The sequence below is a fragment of the Bos grunniens genome, chromosome 28 (assembly GCF_055505025.1).
Source record: "Bos grunniens cultivar Pamir isolate PY7600 chromosome 28, Bosgru_T2T1.0, whole genome shotgun sequence".
NCBI classification, from domain to species: domain Eukaryota; kingdom Metazoa; phylum Chordata; class Mammalia; order Artiodactyla; family Bovidae; genus Bos; species Bos grunniens.
The window spans coordinates 1,841,338-1,858,552 of NC_141192.1; the positions used below are offsets into that span (position 1 = coordinate 1,841,338).

A 17,215-nucleotide genomic window follows, 5' to 3' on the forward strand; every position below is an offset into this window, starting at 1 on the left:
GGCCAAGAATCCTGGCGTCTTTTGTGGTTCAGCAACAACCTTTCACCAGGAGCCAGGAAGTACAGCTAGGCTCAGCTATCACCAGCAATGCTGCCTGCCCTGCCGCACTTCCTCACTCCGCTGGACTGCATCAGTCAATGATTTAACAAAATGAGGCTAGTTAAGCCATGGACCACTTCAATGGTCATGGTGCCATACACACCCTGAACTTGAGTCTGGCTCTCCTCAGTGTGGTGAGTCCAAGTAGAGTCTAGATATTTGGAACACGCACATTTGTGAGAATGACTTCAGCTTTCGTTCCCATGCTCACACACTCTCCAGAACCTACTCCTCCTCCCCACTGACTGCCAGCATCTGGTGGATCCAGCCTCCCTCACAGGGACAGACCGAGGCTGCATGACCTTCTCTGATACGGAAGCCAGAGGAACCCAGAAAGGGGATCAGACCACTGGAGTGCCTGCCAATACCCAGCTTCCTGGCAGGAAAACACTTGCGTGGCAAAGCTCCTTTTTAAAGAAATGCTTTATTGCTGCAATTAGACACTCCGTGTATAGTACAAACACCCCCCCACCCATACAGAGAATTATTCAAGCAGTAATACCGAGAAACAGTGACCATACACAAAATGATACAAAACTAGACATTTAGATAACTAGAAAGTTTCTAGGTCAAGGAAAACTTCAAGTGTGAAGTGCCTGTTAGAAACCACACCACACATGCCAGTGTAAATTTGGTCTTTATTAACAATCAACATCCTATAAACATTGCATCTGAATAGGTGATGAGTTGCACAGTTTCATTACTTTCAAAACAAAGACAGACGCTTTTGTTTCCCTATGTTTCCGTCTTTCCTTGGGCTAGAGACAGAAGCTGCAAACTTCAGATCAGATGCAAGAGAGAAAGTATCTCAAAAGTGTGTTTGCGTCAGGCGAAATCCACGCCATCGTGGACCTTTATCCTGTGTGCCCTAGCCTCCTCCGGCTCCAGGGCCGACCACCGGTCAGGGGGGCAGCTCTACACGAGGCTTTCGGACCTGCCCAGCTGCCCGGGGCCTGTATGTCTGTAGCTAGGTTAGGGCACAGCTGCAGGTTTTGAAACTGGACCCATAAGATTGAAAAGAGTGGACCGAAGCAAAAAAAAAAAGCAAGAGACCGTACAGGTCTGGAGGATGAAGCCATCTTTTATAATTTTCAGTGAAATTTTAAACTCAGCCACAAAAGTGCTTCAGTGGAACTATAGTTTGAGGGGAAGCAGAGGCCGAGTCAGAGACGGTTGGCTGTCGACACCCCAGGCTGCTTCCCTCTCCCCCTCGCCTGGCGTTCAGATTCCAGCCCTCCGGGCCCTGAGACCTGCAAGCTTACCCCGCGTTTCTATGATTTGTTCAGTCAGGTGCCAAACGATGAAGAAATGGGGAATGATTAACTCTTCAAAGCAACGCCCGGCAGATCCACAGCCCCACTAGGTGGCAGCACAGCGCCGCTTCACGGCCTCGCACCTCAGGGTCGGTCCCTGCGGGGCGGGGGTGGGGATTAGTTGGGGGTCAAAGGTGGTCAACAGACCCTGTGAGGACAGAAAACGGCAATGGGTAAGCTGTGTGTGTGCCAACCCAGGAAAGAAAAGGAGAACGTGGGGCTGACCATCCACAGGCAGAGGCCTTTAGGAGCTTGGCTGGAGGTGACGGGATGGTGTGAGCGCGCTTCCCGTGAGAGCCTGGGTGGGCCATGGGAGCAACGTAACGGTGCTGGTTATGAAGCCACCTCTGCCACAGGTGGGGCACCAGCCACACTGGCTGGGATGTCCTGGGGCCACCCCCACCTGAGCACACTCTCCTCTCTATCAGAAGTCTCCGTGCTTTTCAGGGACAGCACAGGGAGCTCCACTGCGGGAAGGGGAATGGTGCCCACTCAGAAATCCAGTATTCCCTGACGACTCACCTGCCATCAAGAGGGACAAGGGGCCTTGCCCGGGCAGTTCCTAAAGGGCACCGGCAAGGCAGACCTCGGATGTGGCTCTCCTGAGCAGACTGTAGCTATTTGGTGTCCCCAGGCTGGGAGGGGGCGTAGGTAATTGCACTTTGGGGCACAGTGAGCACAGGCACGCGCTGGATGTGGCCTGGGAGGCGGAGAGGGCGAGCGGACCTATTTCCAGGGTGAGCTATGGCTGGATAGCACCTGCCAGGCCAGAGGAGCCATGGCAGGGCAAAGCCCTCCCCTGAGGCTTTCAAAACAAACCATTTCACACTGAAATGCAGAGGAATCGTCTTCTGTTTGCTCCTTACTCTTGACAGGCTGGATCAAACACCTGAGGCTCAGAGGATGGAGGGCAGGACCCGGGGCCTCCACCCAAGACATCCAGAGAGCTGCCCGGAGAGTAAGTGCCTGGGCACACTCATCTCATACTGCAGAACTCCCTGGGCTGTTTTTCTGGAGTTGACTCTCTTTTGCCTGGTATGATGAAACTGGTCTTTAAAAACAGAATTTTAAGCAGACCTTTTTAAAGGTACAAAGGCCATTTGATGGTAGTGATTTTGGTTTTATAAAAAAATGGTACAGGAGATAATCCCTGACAACAGAATGGACTGAGAGCAGGGCCAGGGGTTCAGCCCAGTTAAGGCGGCAAATGGGCAGGGCTGTGGCTGGGAGCGGGACGCGGTGGGCCGTGGCAGTCTCTGCTCAGTCCTGGCCCTCAGCCAGAGGCAGCCCATCTGCCTCTCTGCCCCGGGCAGCGGCCCACGGAAGGTGCCAGGAGCACGGGCCCCTGAAAGCGCCTTCAGCGCGCGCCCCAGCTGTGCGACACATGCCTGCTTCTTCAGTGTGAAGTCAGCACAAACCGGAGAGCTCTGTCTGTAAAGGAATAGGTTTTAAATATTCCGTTTTGTTCTGATACCTCAACTTCCTTTCATTTAGATCTCATGAACCCTTCTTCTTCAGGACTGACAAAAAAAAAGAAACGTTTAGGGCAGCCCTGTGACATGAAGACTTGTCATAAAACAGGCTTAAAACCACAAGATTACGCTCGAACTGCCTGCCATTTACCATCCATTCATCCCACAAAATGTTACGAAAAATGCCTCCGACCTGTTTGTTCTGCTTTACAAGTCCCTTTTATGGACACAGAGTAGAATCACATTTCTTAGCATATATAAGGCAAAAAGGGCTTCAGATCTATTACAGTGTGAAGGAGACAATCAGGGTCACGAAAGGAAGGTTTCTAAATGAGACGTCCTTTCAAATGCCAATCCTGCGCGACACACATATCACAAAATAAAGATTCTCCTTTTGTAAAGTGCTTTGCTTTGCTTAGTGAATCACTCACCACCACGCACAGAGCACCACGGCCCGTCTGCTTGGGAACTGTGGCAGTGGCAGCCTCCCCGGGCCCTGTTTAGTGGTGGAGAAGCCTCTCCGCAGGGCTGGTCCTCCCCAACAGTTCAGCTAGTGGGCGGGAGGTGGGGCCTGCCGACCAGAAGAGGTGCGGCAGGGCCAGGTGCCGCCTGCTCCCATTCTCCCCTCAGCTCTGGCATCTTGCTCTCTCATCCTGCTCAAGGCTACGAGCCAGAACCCAGCCAGCACCCCATCATGGGGCCACAGGCTCGTCCACCCTCCCTTCCTGTAGACTCGCTGGCAGAAGCAGAACCCAGCCGGGCACAGCTGACATGAGGGTTTTCCAGGAGAGTCACTAAGGAGGCTTTAGAAAAAAGAGAAGCCATTAAAAATAGTCACCTGCCCAGCCTATGCTATTAAAGGACGTAAGAAAATGCATACAGTGGCAGTAAACAATTTCCCTCAGCTGTTCTCAGCTGTCCAGGAGCTACAGCCTCCGTGCCATCAGACGTGAATGATCTCTGCTCCAGTGTCTTCAGGCTCTGTGCAACAAGAAGAGTTCGTATCGGAATGACAGACTCCACGTCCATCTTTACTTTCAAAGTTGGGCTCTGGTAGTGCAGGTTTTTCAAAAATGTTCCTTTTGCTTGTTTCTGGACAGTTTTGGACATAGATTACTCTGTTATAAGCCTTGAGTCTCCTCCATAACTGTACGTACACTTTGCACTGAACGTACATGAATAGAAGTCCACCGGTAAAACCAATGGCCACAACCACCAACTTAGTCCAAAAGGGCCACTCTAGGATTCCTGGAAGGGAAAAAACCCGATTAGCCTATCAGCACCCTGGTGGCTCAGACGGTGAAGCGTCTGCCTACAATGCGGGAGACCCGGGTTCAATCCCTGGTTTGGGAAGATCCCCTGGAGAAGGAAATGGCAATCCACTCCAGTACTGTTGCCTGGAAAACCCCATGGACAGAGGAGCCTGGTAGGCTGCAGTCCACGGGGTCGCAAAGAGTCAGACACGACTGAGCAACTTCACTTTCACTTTCAGACCTTATTTAAGATGTGAAATAAATAAAACACAGTTTCTGAACCTGTCCTAGCCGCAGATTCTTAACTCATCAAATGCAGTTTTGTGGAGGAGGCATGGACGAGCTCGTCCAGGTCCTGTCATCCTGTGCTTCCAGGGGCATTCGTGGAATTCTCTCCATGATTCGATCTCTCCTGACTGGGGTTTTTTTTTTTTTTTCCTTTTTTTAAAAGATTTTTTTTTTTAATATGAACCATTTCTAAAGACTTTTTATTGAATTTGTTACAATACTGTTTCTACTTTATGTTTTGCTTCCTGGCCACAAGGCATGCAGGATCTTAGCTCCCTGACCAGGGATCGAACCTGTGCCCCCTGCATTGGAAGGCAAAGTCTTAACCACTGAATTGCCAGGGAAATCCCGACTGGGTTATACAAAGTACCACCACAGCACAAGAAACATCCAAAAAGGACGTACGGTGCGTCATAATGGATACCTCCCTCCAGAAGCCCAGACATTGGAGGTCAGACTTGGAAATCAACCTGGAGTAATACCCCAATCCTAAGATCCACTGTGCCATTCAGGATACCCTGGCTGGGCACACCTTTCGTTCTGACCACGTACCTGTTGCCTGCCCCTGCCTGATCTCCTCAGCAGTGCGGTCGATGAGCACGTACAAGGACCAGACCACACAGGTGATGGCAATGACGTGGAAGGTCACGGAGCACATGATCTTCCTGCGCTCGCTGGACGTCATCTGCAGCTTCTCCCACTGAAAAGACAGCACACAGACGTGAGGCTCAGGCTCCCAGGCCTCAGGGGCTACCCTGGGGTGAGAGCTTTGTTGATGGTAAGACTGGCTTCCCTCCCCACTACCCCTCACCCAAGCTAGATGAATTTCCCCAGACACTGAGTCATTCCCTTTAAACCACGTGGCTTCAACCAGGTACCAGGCTCTGGTATTCTGTCGACAGCCAACTTTCTATGCAATGAAGAGAAGCCGGGATCGACATGATCTATGAATCACCACCAGCAATCCGGTCCCCCTGGCTGCTTATTCCTGCAAGCAGGCATTCACTGGCTTGATAAAAAGATTTTATGTTTTGGTCCAGATGAAAACAGCATGTTGGGCCAAGACCCGGGTGGCACGCTTTTGTTTCCGTGAGCTGCTGACTGGCGTGAGTGAGGGGAAGAGGGGGCGGATGGCACCACAGCACGCTAGCAGATGGGCAGGCACTATGGAGTGGAGGTGATGGCGGCGGGCGCTCACTCTTTGGTCCTCTGCTACTTTGGCAGCAACACCGTGAAATCGATGCTAAGAGTTCCTGGCACAAGCAGTCTGTCCCAGTCCCATCTCCTCTAGGAGCTCATTGATTTACTCCAAATAGCCAGATTTTCTTTTTCATTTACTGGTTTCCGAATCAGCAGAAAGCACAAAAAGGTAGAGAAAAAAACGAGTGTGAGCACTGCACATGCCCTGTTGGCCCCAGCCACAGCCTTTCCAGACGGTTCTATGCAGGACAAGCTGAAAGCAGAGCCTTGGGGACCACCTGTATTGGCCACAGTGCCCTAAGACTCGCTCGAGGGATCAGGATGGAGTAAGGTACCTGATAAATGATAAGGCTTTTGTGGGGAAGAGCATTTTTTTTTAAGTAGCTTGGGCCTGCCTTCTCTAACATCTAGACTGCTTTCTGCTGCAGTGTGATAGCGTATCTTCACTTGGTTTCCCTCCTAAAACACTCCCCTGAGTTCCTAAGATACACTTAGTTTCAGCCTTCGTCCTTCTCTGAAATGCTCGCCCACCTTTAGGTGGCTGCTTTCCTCTGGAGACAATGCGAGCCCTTTAGACTCCTTCACTTTCCCTCTAAGTCCGAGTGATCTTTCAAGAACTGCTTCAACACCAAACATTCTATGGTGCTGCCCCACTCTCCTTCCCCGGCATTTCAATCCACAACGAACACTTCCTTCCTGAATATCTGACCCGCGCTCTCCCTGGAAGTTAGCGTTGTATTGGCACATCAAGTGCTACTACCTGATTATGTGATTCTCCCTGCAATTTACGTATTAAAGTTCTGAGATAAGAACAAGCCTTTTATTCTTCCAAACAAAACCTCTCCATGTGCTGGGCACAAAAACACATAGAGCAGCCAGTCTTTACACAGGAGGGGAGTGCCGGAGAGGCTCCTCTCAGCGAAAGCAAGGACACGAGGCCTGACGAGAGTTGTGCTTCACATAATGCCCATGCGTCCCTTCTTTCCCATTTGCCCCCACCTCCTATCTAGCAAATATTTGTCACAAGTGTATAAAAATACATTTACTGCATCAGGCTGTGCTTCGTGCAGGAGAGGCACTCATCTCCGCAATGTGGTCTTAATTAGAGGCAAGGCCTGGATAGTTAACACACGTGAAGTCTAATACTGACTAAGACTTCATAGAATGGTGTGTGATCCAGGGCCAAACGACTGATACAGACGAGCAAGCAGTCTTAGATTCAAGGAAAAAGAAAACATGATGACTGAACGGTCAGAAAGAGCCTCTTCCTGCGAGGAGGGACTTGGAAATCAGCACCAGTAACACGAATGTACACACTGGCCTCCACTTCCAAAGGAAGTGGACCCAAGTCAGCCTCGGCCCACCCAGTCCCAAGTGCTGACTCCAGGGGCTCATCTCTGCGAGACTGAGCTGCCGGGAGCAGGCACATTGCATATTGAGTGCAGCACTTTCCACAGCATCCTCTTTCAGGATCTGGAATAGCTCAACTGGAATTCTATCACTGCCGGGAGCCAGCGTGAGGAGCTCCACCCATGACAAAGGTCATGAGGAAGGAGGCTCGGCATACGCAAAGGCGGGATCGAGCCTCAGGAGTCCCCCTGGAAATTCTCGAGCAGAGTCTGCCTACTTTCTGCTTTGTGCTTTCACCTACCCCTCTGACTTTACGGGGGGCTGTCCCCCACTACCTCTCTCTGAAAAAAGAGTTAGCTTACAGCTCCAGTTAATAATTCCTGCGTGTGACAGTGTTTCAACCTACAAACTCCTTTGGAAGTCCTCTAGCCTGCCTGAATAGGTTTTTCCGGCCTCATGTGATTGTTCAGAGCCTCCCAACTGTGAGAGGCAGGAGATGTTCTAAACTGTCTAAACACAGATTCCTTTGAGTAGTTAAGATTGATTAGAAATTGTATTGGTGAAGGGATTTTCACTTGTTGGGCCAATGTTTGCTGCTAAGTTTCCATATCCCTTACCTGCTGTGTCCCTGGCAGTGTATTGATTAATTGGTGTAAGTAGTAGCTTTAATGTTTGTAACCTTGGACCCTTGAGTTAATTCTTTTCTTGATTGAGCCCACCCCACCTTTGCCCTATAGGAATGCAGCTTTGTTCAATGATTTTTGGAGGCTGGTGCCTGACTTTGGAATAATCACCTTTAGAGAAAAATAAGTTTCTTAAAATGTTAACAGGCCTCCTGGCCAGAAGATGATGTAATTCACCTGAACTTTTGCATATGATAAGTTTGAAAGCCTGGCTTTGATTAGGACCAGGAGCTGCTGTCCTTGCATGACTCCACTCCTTCCCCCATTATCCTCTATGCATAACTTAAGGTATAAAACTACTTTGGAAAATAAAGTGCGGGCCTTGTTCACTGAAACTTGGTCTCCCCATGTCGCTCTCTCTCCCAAATTCTGGCTGAGTCTCCATCTGGAGCGCAGAACCCGCCATGCTTGCTAAATATGCCTGGGCTTCTAAGATCCAACCGGGAAGGCCTCAGTGTCTCCTCTCCTTTGGGAGAACGGAAGGACGCCTGTGGCCTACGTAAGTGGTGCAAACTTCTTGTCTTGAAGTTTTATTGGTCTCCCGCGTAAACCAAGCTACTCAGCCTCTTTTCTCCACTGAATTCTCCTACTGAGCTATCCTCATCCTATTACTCTTTATATCTTTGATAAATATTTAAATAAATAGATCGCCTATGCCGTCTCTCCTTCGAATACCCTGGATCAGCCGGGGCTGGTCCCCGGCACTGAGCCACTGCCGAGGGCGGCCTGCACGCACTTTTCTCAGTGGCTTCAGCTTGGTCTCCATGATGAACTCGTACTTGCACAGCTCGCAGCAGCGCGTGTCGGAGCTCTTGATCCACTGCTGCAGGCAGGTCTGGTGCACGAAGTGGAGGCTCCCTGTGCAGCGGCAGGGCGTGATCAGAGGGCTCTCGTCATCCCCTTCACAGTGACAGATCCTGCGGCGGAAGCAAAGTCGGTCCTTACAAGCAGGGCCACACGACAGGGAAGACGACGCTTCAGTGGAAGGTCAGTCCGCCCAAGGAAAATGTTCAGAAATAAACATCACAAAATGACTATAAGCACAAAAACATACAAACACAAAAGAAAACAGCTACTGCAAACTAAGACTTTCTAGCTTACCGCACCAACATGGAAAGTCTGGATGGCATTTGGCATCAGAGAGGAAAAAATGATATAAGAAATGACAAAGCAGTCATTTTCAGTAAGACTTTAGAATTTCACTAATAGGCAATGTGGAAGCATCTTCCAGAACTTATGACGTTAAAATAATCAGAGGTAAAATTCCTGTGTAAAACAAAACCACACTCTACCTTTCAAAAATACCAGGAACTTGGAATGATGAACACTGCTTGTTAGCTATAATCACTGACCTCACCTTCACACACCACACTACATATTCCCGTCCTCTATCAGCAAGTAAATAGAGAAACCACAGAGCTTCTCCTGGACCTGAAAAACCATTATAAGATACTTCCATTTCATTTCTTTTTCAGGACCACTCAGCAATGAGTGAGAAATTTAAATCATTATTTCTAAGGGTGCATGCAGCAGGTGTAGGCACTAACCTCAAGAAACTGAACAGACTGAGAAACAGAAGGGCCTTTTCCAGCAGCTGGAGAGCAGGTAGGGATACCTGGCCTAAAAGGAGCTGGGCTCTGGCCCAGCCCAGGCTCTCAGCTGTTTGTGTCTATGAGGGCGGCATCTGACCCAGCTGTTGAAAGAAATGATGATAGCTGATCCTGAGGAGGGGACGCTGTGGAAAGGTCAGAATGGGGAAGAAGGCTAAGAGTGGCGGCAAAAGGGATTCTGAAAGCTTCTGGGGGCCTGACAAGGAAGCTACACCCGGGAAGATAAAGCTGGGAAGTGGCTGAGGACCTGGGCAGAGGTGGCTGCATCCAAGTTAAAGAGAAGGGAGGAAGCAGCTGCTGGAGAACAGCCCTTCCCCCACATGTGGTGCTGCAGGTGGAGCAGGGGGCCAAAACGAGGCCCGGAGGGGAAGCCAGCACTTAACATCTAGACCATCGAGCTGGAAGACTGGAGGTACTATTCCTTCTTCCACTTTCTTTATGCAAATGCTACTTATTTTTGGTTGAGAAGAGTCAGCTTGGCCTTTAATATGTGTAGCTTCTTCATCTTTTACCATCTATGAGACTATCTTGGGGACCCATGTCATAGAAATTGGATTTTCAAATGAATCAATAATCTATTCCTCTGGAGAAAAACTATTAATCTGTAATTGTGTACAACTGTCTATACATTCTCCGGAAACTTCACATATTAAAGCAAGATGAGGCCGTGGAGCTACGGGGAGCAGAGGTGGCCAGGATGCTGGTTCTCGGCAAACCAACCTGCAGGCATCCCCTGCTGTGGACACAGGGGAGAGGCGGGGGCCCTTTTCAGAGGTGGGGGAAGGACAGTCCAGGTCACTGTCCTTCTCCGCGGAGCAGAGGGGTGCCCGCAGCAGCCTGCTCCTCAGCTTTGCAGACGTGCTGTCCTCAAAGACGTCGTCATCACCCATCTCATCGGAGCAGAAGCCGGTGCTCCCGGCCAGCCTGCTGGAGGACTTGGCGGGCTGCGGACTGCTGGCACAGCTCTCCAGCTCATGGAAACGGTGCAGGCTGCTGCTGCTCGAGCCGCGCGAGAGTGAGAGCAGGTACCGCAGCAGCCTCCGGCTTCGGGACAAGGCCTCGCCATCCACATTCTCGTCCAGAAGCAGGACATGTGTGCCCCCCTTGCTGGCTCCTGCCTCTGAGGCTGCTGAACGATTGGCAGAAAGGGATGAAACACAAGAATGTTTGGAACTGCCCAGGGCTTTGCGATTCAGTATTCTTCTTTCTCTCTGGTGGAACCTGTTGGTTCTGAGACATGGGTCCTGAGGGAGTACCAATTTCCCTTCAGAGCAGGTTCTCTCCACATAGTCAAAACTTTCCAAGGCATCCCGGCCGTTCTCACCCACATCATTTAGGGATTTTGAGAACTTTAGCGTTCTTCTGGCTCTGGTATTCTTAGTAGGCTTCAAGGCCTGGACCCACTCTGAACCGCAGGAGTTTCTCTTTGACGCCTGCACTGTGTCTTGACAGACAACTGTCACAGTGAGCCCTTGGGTCAGAGGACTCTGGCAGGGAGGAGCTTTCAAGACAACAGCAGATGGCACGGGACTGTGGTGACAACACTCAGAAAACACTGCACTGGAACTGCATGCAGAGAACAGTGGGATAAAAGCACAGAAAGTAAAACAATATTAAAAGAGAACAGACATCAAAGTGAAGAAATGAGACTCGCATGGTAACCTGGTGAGCACATAGCACATAAAACCAGGCTGACTGTTTAGAGCAGAGGCATATGGAGAATCAAGAATCTGCAGACATTAACGCGTGTCCCCAGGATGCACACGAGCCACGGTAGCGTGCAGAGTGTTACCTGCAGATGTCCTGATTGGAGGGCGTGACAGAAGTGCGAGGGAAGGAGGACACTGGAGCCGACGCCACCGAGGAGCCCCCAGCCTGCAATACACAGCTCTGGTCAGTGTTTAGGAGGAGCCAGGGGACCACGAACACCACCTCCTGAATGGCGCTGGGCCTGCTGCTGCCCACGGCTCAGTGAACCGTGCTCGTGTTAGGTCCCTACGAGCCAAGGCAAGAACAGAACAAGCAGCATTCTTCTTTTCTCAGATGAAGGTAAAACTATAGTCAAGAATATCTGAGAGCGTGGAGCAGCAGCATCCACCTTGTATGGATTCAATGGGCATTCATCTTCTAAGCAGCTAAACTGAAATTAGCTCGTACAGAAGCCGAGAAACCGAGCACCACAGGTACATGCAAACACAAAAGGACCGCGAGGCGCCTTCCCTGCGGCCTTACTTCCCCCAGCTGGCACTCTCTACCCCTGTGTCTGGGGCCATCCTGTGCCCTGCGGCCTTACTCCCCCGGCCGGCGCTCTCTACCCCTGTGTCTGGGGCCATCCTTGTGGAGGTTGGCAGGACACAACAGCCCTCACCACTTGGCAGTGGGTCCATGAACCCCCAAGCCCCTGCCAGCGCTCCTTACACAGAGGGGAGACTCCCTGAACTGCCAAACTTAGAGAAAAGATCCGGGAGGGTGAGGAAGTTCATGGTGGGAAGAGAAGCAGAGGAGAGAAATAGAACAGGGAGTACAGCTGAGCTGAGGCTGCAGGACGACTATTCTGGGCGTCCCCCAACATCTACTCCAGCCCCTGCGGGGCACCTGCGAGGCCTCATCAAGACTGAATCCTGAGCTTCCTCGGCCCCCGCAGCGGCAAGTGCGCTCTTCCCTCCTCAGGATAGCTATTCTGAGGGAGCAGCTGCTCCGTGCAACCTCAGGGGCCACACAGAGACAGCACTGAGTCTGTTACCAGTCTGACAGCAAGCCAGCATGTCCTCCCCACGCGCCCCAGGCCCTGTCCCTTGATTCTGGAAAGCCCCACTCTTGCAAAGTGTTGCCCCCGGGGCACGCTCTCATCCCAGCACTGCAGCTAAGGAACCCTTGACTTGCAACACCAACCCCCCTGCCTGGCATGTGCATCAGCCTGGACAGAACCAGAGAGAACCGGCGCTCTGCCTGAGGTGTTCATTGCACAGTGACTCCTGTTCCTCAACACGGAGATGAAACCATCGTAAACCCAAGTCAACCTTGGATTTGACTTGATCCGTGAAGTTACACGTTATCATGGCACGTGTGTATGCCAAAATTACGTGGCATTACTCAACAATCATATCTTCTGAGTCACCAAAGAATCCACATTTATTTTCTAAAAGCATTTCTGGTCAAAATTCTTAAGAATCTAACGTTTATTTGGAGCCAGAAAAATGACATTCCCCCAAATGATCTTGCACTACTTGGTTATGATTCTTTCTAAAACAAGAGGTGTCGGGGGGGCGCTCAGGGGGGCTCTCAACACTTTGCTACTACATTCCCGTTGCATGAGCTACCCACTGCCCACACCCCACTTTCTCCTGTGCCCTCCTCCCAGACAGCTGTCAGAGGCTCCTCTATTCTCCCGAAATGGGAACAGGGAGCCTTTACTGTTACATCACAGGGAGATGGGCCAAGGAGGGCCACACTAACGTCCCTAGCTCCTACAATCAGCCAGGTCTCTGATATTCAGTCCCAACCCTACTCTGAGATGGACAGCCTCCTGGAACTTCTCGCTCCCTTCTTTAATCTGTGAGGGTGACCAGTTTTGTTCAGCATCTGTAGGCGGGGCCAAAACCCAGTCACGGTGTAGAGCATGAGCCTCCGCAAGCAGACCTGGGGGGAAGGGAGGACAGGAAGGTCGGTTCGCGCCCTGTGCCCTCACACACCTCCCTGGGCCCTCAGATCTGCTTCCTCAAGGTTGCTGGGTCAAGCTGAGTCGCTCAGACTAAGGCAGAGGACAGGAAGGTCGGTTCGCGCCCTGTGCCCTCACACACCTCCCTGGGCCCTCAGATCTGCTTCCTCGAGGTTGCTGGGTCAAGCTGAGTCGCTCAGACTAAGGCAGAGAAGGAAGCGCCCGCCCCATGTGAGGATCGGCCAAGTGCGTGCTCATCCAGACGCAAGGCAAAGTCTTGTTATCTCCTTCCCTGTTGCATGCTGAGGCCTGGAGCCTCATGAAACACACATACTGTCTGATTCTGCAGAGAAGGCAGACCCTGTGAAAGGAGAGTCGGGTCTCATCTGCAGAACGCGATGCTCCCAGGGTCAGTGTCCTTGAGAGGAGGCAGGAGTCAGATGGGAAGCTGAAATCAAGACAGATGCTCTCTTACTACTATTCTGAACCTCGAGTAATTCACACGAGAAAGGGGCATCCAGGGGAACAAGGCACACCATCCCAGGCCCTGAAGGGGGCACGGCTTAGCAGCAGGAGGGAAGAGCCTCAGGGCGGAGCGAAAGCCTGCACTGAGGAGGAGGCCAGACTGCCACCCCCCTGATGTCCGCCACCCTTCCCGTGAGCCTCCTGTCTCAGGCGTGCCACGGGGACTCCCACAGTCGTGTCTGCACTTGCAGCGGCCCTGCCACCCGGCTCCGTCTGCTCAGCACACAGGATCAGCTCCGGCCGCCTCTATCTGTGCCCCTACGCTCACTCCATCCTCTCCAATCCCAAAAAGGACAGCACAAGATGCTCTGCTCTCAGCAGGCAATATCCAAGCCTCAGCAAGCCTCCCACTAGCAGAGGCAAACTCTCCGTTCTTATGAGATCAGGAGGTTATGGGAAAACTGTTGATTTACATACATACAAACCAACAAATGCCTTATCCTTCTCAAGAGCAAGAAAATGAGCAAGACTCACGGGGCCATCACAGCCCCATTCCTTCCATTAGCAGCTAGAGAAGAGCACGTGGTGAAGGTCAGGACCAGGCCTCCTGCAGAATGATCGCCGAGCACAGTGACAGCATCTTTCAAGAGCTCAACTTGTTGCTGATACCAGGCTGAGTAAAATCTATCAACCTACCCACAAGGATTTAATGGCGACAATGAAATGAGGAAGACAGCTTCAAACACAGTTCCAGGGTCCGACCAGGGGGGTCTAGGTAAGTTAAGCGGCTGCACTCCCCTATCAGACGCTCAGCCAAGAGCTATCTAGCCCCTCCGGACAGCAACAGCGAGTGGGGTGACATGTGGGAGGTTGTGGGGCAGTGCTGGCTTAAGGGAGAAGGAGACTGTGCCCCACACAACACAGGGAACATACTTTCCCCTCCTCGAGGGAGGATCAGGCCACACACGACTCTGCAGTTACTGACAAGAGGTGTGAATGTTCATAATGAGAACATTCAAATGTGTTGAGAAAACTGAAGCCCTCTGTTCCTGAAGTTCTTTGTTGGTTCTCAAACAAGAGACACTCCAGTCACGAAAAAGAATGTAAAGCAATCTCACTGCAAAAAAATTTTCATAAAAATCCCCTTTTTTTCAGATGTTGTAATCAATTATGCCCAAACAAACCTCTGGATTCTGTCTAGGCCTGAATCCCGGTTGCTCTTATTTCTTAGGAATGACAAGTTTGTTTTGCTGTTCTCAAGTCACTTAATGGTGGCTTTTCTATCAACTCACTGTTCCAAATGATTTTATCAAGGCTGCCAAGCACTTATAGCCAACAGAAAACTTTCCACATATCCCTGGTAGAAGTTGGCATGCCCCCCACCTCTGTTTCCCTTTAAGAGGACAAAGCACCACTGGGGCGCCTGTCAAAACAGACTCTCCACGTAGCCTCCTCGGTCGCTGGAAGGAACTCAGCAACGTGGCGCTGGAGAGGACTTCCTTCCTGCGGGACGCCAACTGCACCTTCCCTCACCTTAACCTTCCCCACCGGCTTTTTGCTTCACTTCCTTCCCTTGTTCCTTTTACTACACTACTTTCCAACCTCCCTCTCGGCCACTTCCTCCTCCTTCTCTATTGCAGAACTTCACTGGGCCCTTCTGCGTTTACCAGCAAAGCTATTTTTAATACATTTTGTGCTCTCCTAAAAGTGAATCTGTCCACCTGATTTTCATCACCAGGTGTAGGGCCACAGGAAATGGTCTTGTTGGGCCTGTCTGCTTTTTAAGCCAGGAGGAACTTGAGGAAGGACTATAGAAGGAGATACAGAGAGCATGTGTTTACAACGGATCTCAAATTACAGCATATCAAGCAATGACTTAATAAAAAAAAGGGAAAGGAAATACAGACATCTCTTACAACATAAGAAGATGCTTAGCCTTTCTCACAATGAGAAATACAAATTAAAGCTCAAATGAGAAATGCCTTCATCATTAACAAGAGTTTTTAAAAAAATCAAATACCCACGTTGGCAAAAGTATGAGCTAACAATCACTCTCACACATTGTGTGAAAGCAACCCGGTAACCCTCCCCCTAAGATGGAGATTTGGCAATTTCACTCAGAATTACAAATGCATGTGCTGTGTCCCAGCAACCCTTCTTTTAAGAATTCATCTTTACACATATGCAAGAAAAGGTTTGTACAAAACTGTCTGGGAGCAGAGGGCTGACAAGTCATGACTTGTGGGCTTGGACATGAATGTCAATAGTAGTATAGCAAGTCACTGCACTACTGTATTTCTACCAAAAAACAAAAACCCAAACATCAAAATGAATGTTGTAAGAGCCATGTATATTTCCTCCTTTAGAAGAATATGGCTAAATTAAGAAAGCATGTTACATTGTCAGCATAGAGATTTCGGAAGTGAAGAGTTCTGACAGCTACCAAGAGAGAGGTTTTTCCTCTGCAAAGATGGCATTCACCACCTGTATCAGATTGTTATTATCCTGTTAACAAATTACCACACACTTAGTGGCTGAAAACCACAAGTTTGTCATCTGGCCCACAGCGCAATGGGACCTCTGCTCAGGGCCTCCGTTCTCTGCGGAGGCTCTGGGGAAGAACGCACTCCCACGTCCATTCAGGCCGCTGGCAGAAGGCAGTTCCCAGCAGCTTTAGGACTGAGGACCCGTTTACTTTCTGGCTGTCAGCCAGGGGCTGCCTGCATTCCCCATCCATCCTTCCCCATCTTCAAGCCCACTCTTGCTTCTAGTCTCTGCCCCCAGGCAGGGAAAGCTCTCTGCCTTTAAGAGCTCACATGATTCCTTTACAATGATCTTGTCAGCAATATCTCTCATCACACTGACAAGCTTCGGGCATCAGAGTGGGACATCTTGGGGTGGGTTGGGGGGTGGCACTTCAGAAATTCTGCTTACCAGACCACCTTACCTTTACTTTCTGCTCAGGAAATTACTAAATGCTTCTGCCCTCCTGCCCTCAAAGCAGGAGACAGAGATCGGGTCCTTACTACCACTCAGCAGGTCTGACTTCAAATAATAAAACCAAATAGCATCTCACTTGGTGTTTAGACACTGCAACATACAAACTGAGGCAGCATTTCAGCGAACTTTCTGCTCAGCACAGAAGTTTCTCCATGAAAAGAAATGTTTCATTCTGAGAGATTCTTGATTTCTAAAAATAAACACCCAGTTGTATTCAACTTCCAAGATGATCTACAGTTAAAGGACAGGCCAGTTCTGTGGCTGCTCTGATAAATACATGTTGACTCCTGACCAAGGGCTGTGCCAAGAATGAGCTTTCTCAATAGCAATTAATTAAAACTGACCATTAAAAAAGTCAATATAGAATATGTACAATATAGAATTCACGGAGGAGAGTGTACTGAATTCTAAAATGATTTCCATTACAAATGACTCTCAGTATTGTCTGGTGAGTAGCACAAACACTGAATTCTTTTTTTTGGTGGCCTTTTAGAGAGGGTTGGAATTACGTGAATAACAATATATCCCCAGCATAATGAGGGGCCTATGTCACAGCACTGCTAGAGGGAAAGCAGCAGCTGAAGGGGCTCTGCCACGGCCCATCTCACAAAGCAGGTCTTTAAGCTACTGTTGGGAAACTTGCAAATATAACTTGTTTTCAATAAATTACATTGAAGCCAATAGTTTCTGAGCAAAGATGGATTCACATTCCCAGAAGCTCCAATTGTAACCATATAAAGACCCCCAAGTCATCAGAGATCAAATTGCCAACATTCGTTGGATCATAGAAAAAGCAAGAGAGTTTCAGAAAAACATCTATTTCT

At 50.0% G+C, this 17,215-nt stretch overlaps 1 protein-coding gene across 43 annotated transcripts in view; it reads right to left on the reverse strand.

The window, feature by feature from the left end:
* Positions 1 to 504: 504 nt before the first annotated feature.
* Positions 505 to 17,215, reverse strand: part of MARCHF8 (membrane associated ring-CH-type finger 8) — a 109,062-nt gene continuing 92,351 nt past the window's right edge. For 21 of the 43 annotated variants that reach the window (XM_086381420.1, XM_086381404.1, XM_086381413.1 and 18 more), the window contains 5 exons: positions 11,061 to 11,143; positions 9,989 to 10,834; positions 8,395 to 8,575; positions 4,978 to 5,125; positions 505 to 4,132 (listed from right to left, as the gene is read on the reverse strand). In XM_086381420.1, the coding sequence (XP_086237546.1) occupies positions 3,828 to 4,132; positions 4,978 to 5,125; positions 8,395 to 8,575; positions 9,989 to 10,834; positions 11,061 to 11,143 (1,563 nt within the window). In that variant the 3' untranslated portion in view covers positions 505 to 3,827. Of the gene's footprint in view, positions 4,133 to 4,977; positions 5,126 to 5,303; positions 5,763 to 8,333; positions 8,576 to 9,988; positions 10,835 to 11,060; positions 11,144 to 17,215 lie in introns of all 43 variants that reach the window. The other 22 variants (XM_086381429.1, XM_086381430.1, XM_086381431.1 and 19 more) reach the window with 5 other exon arrangements.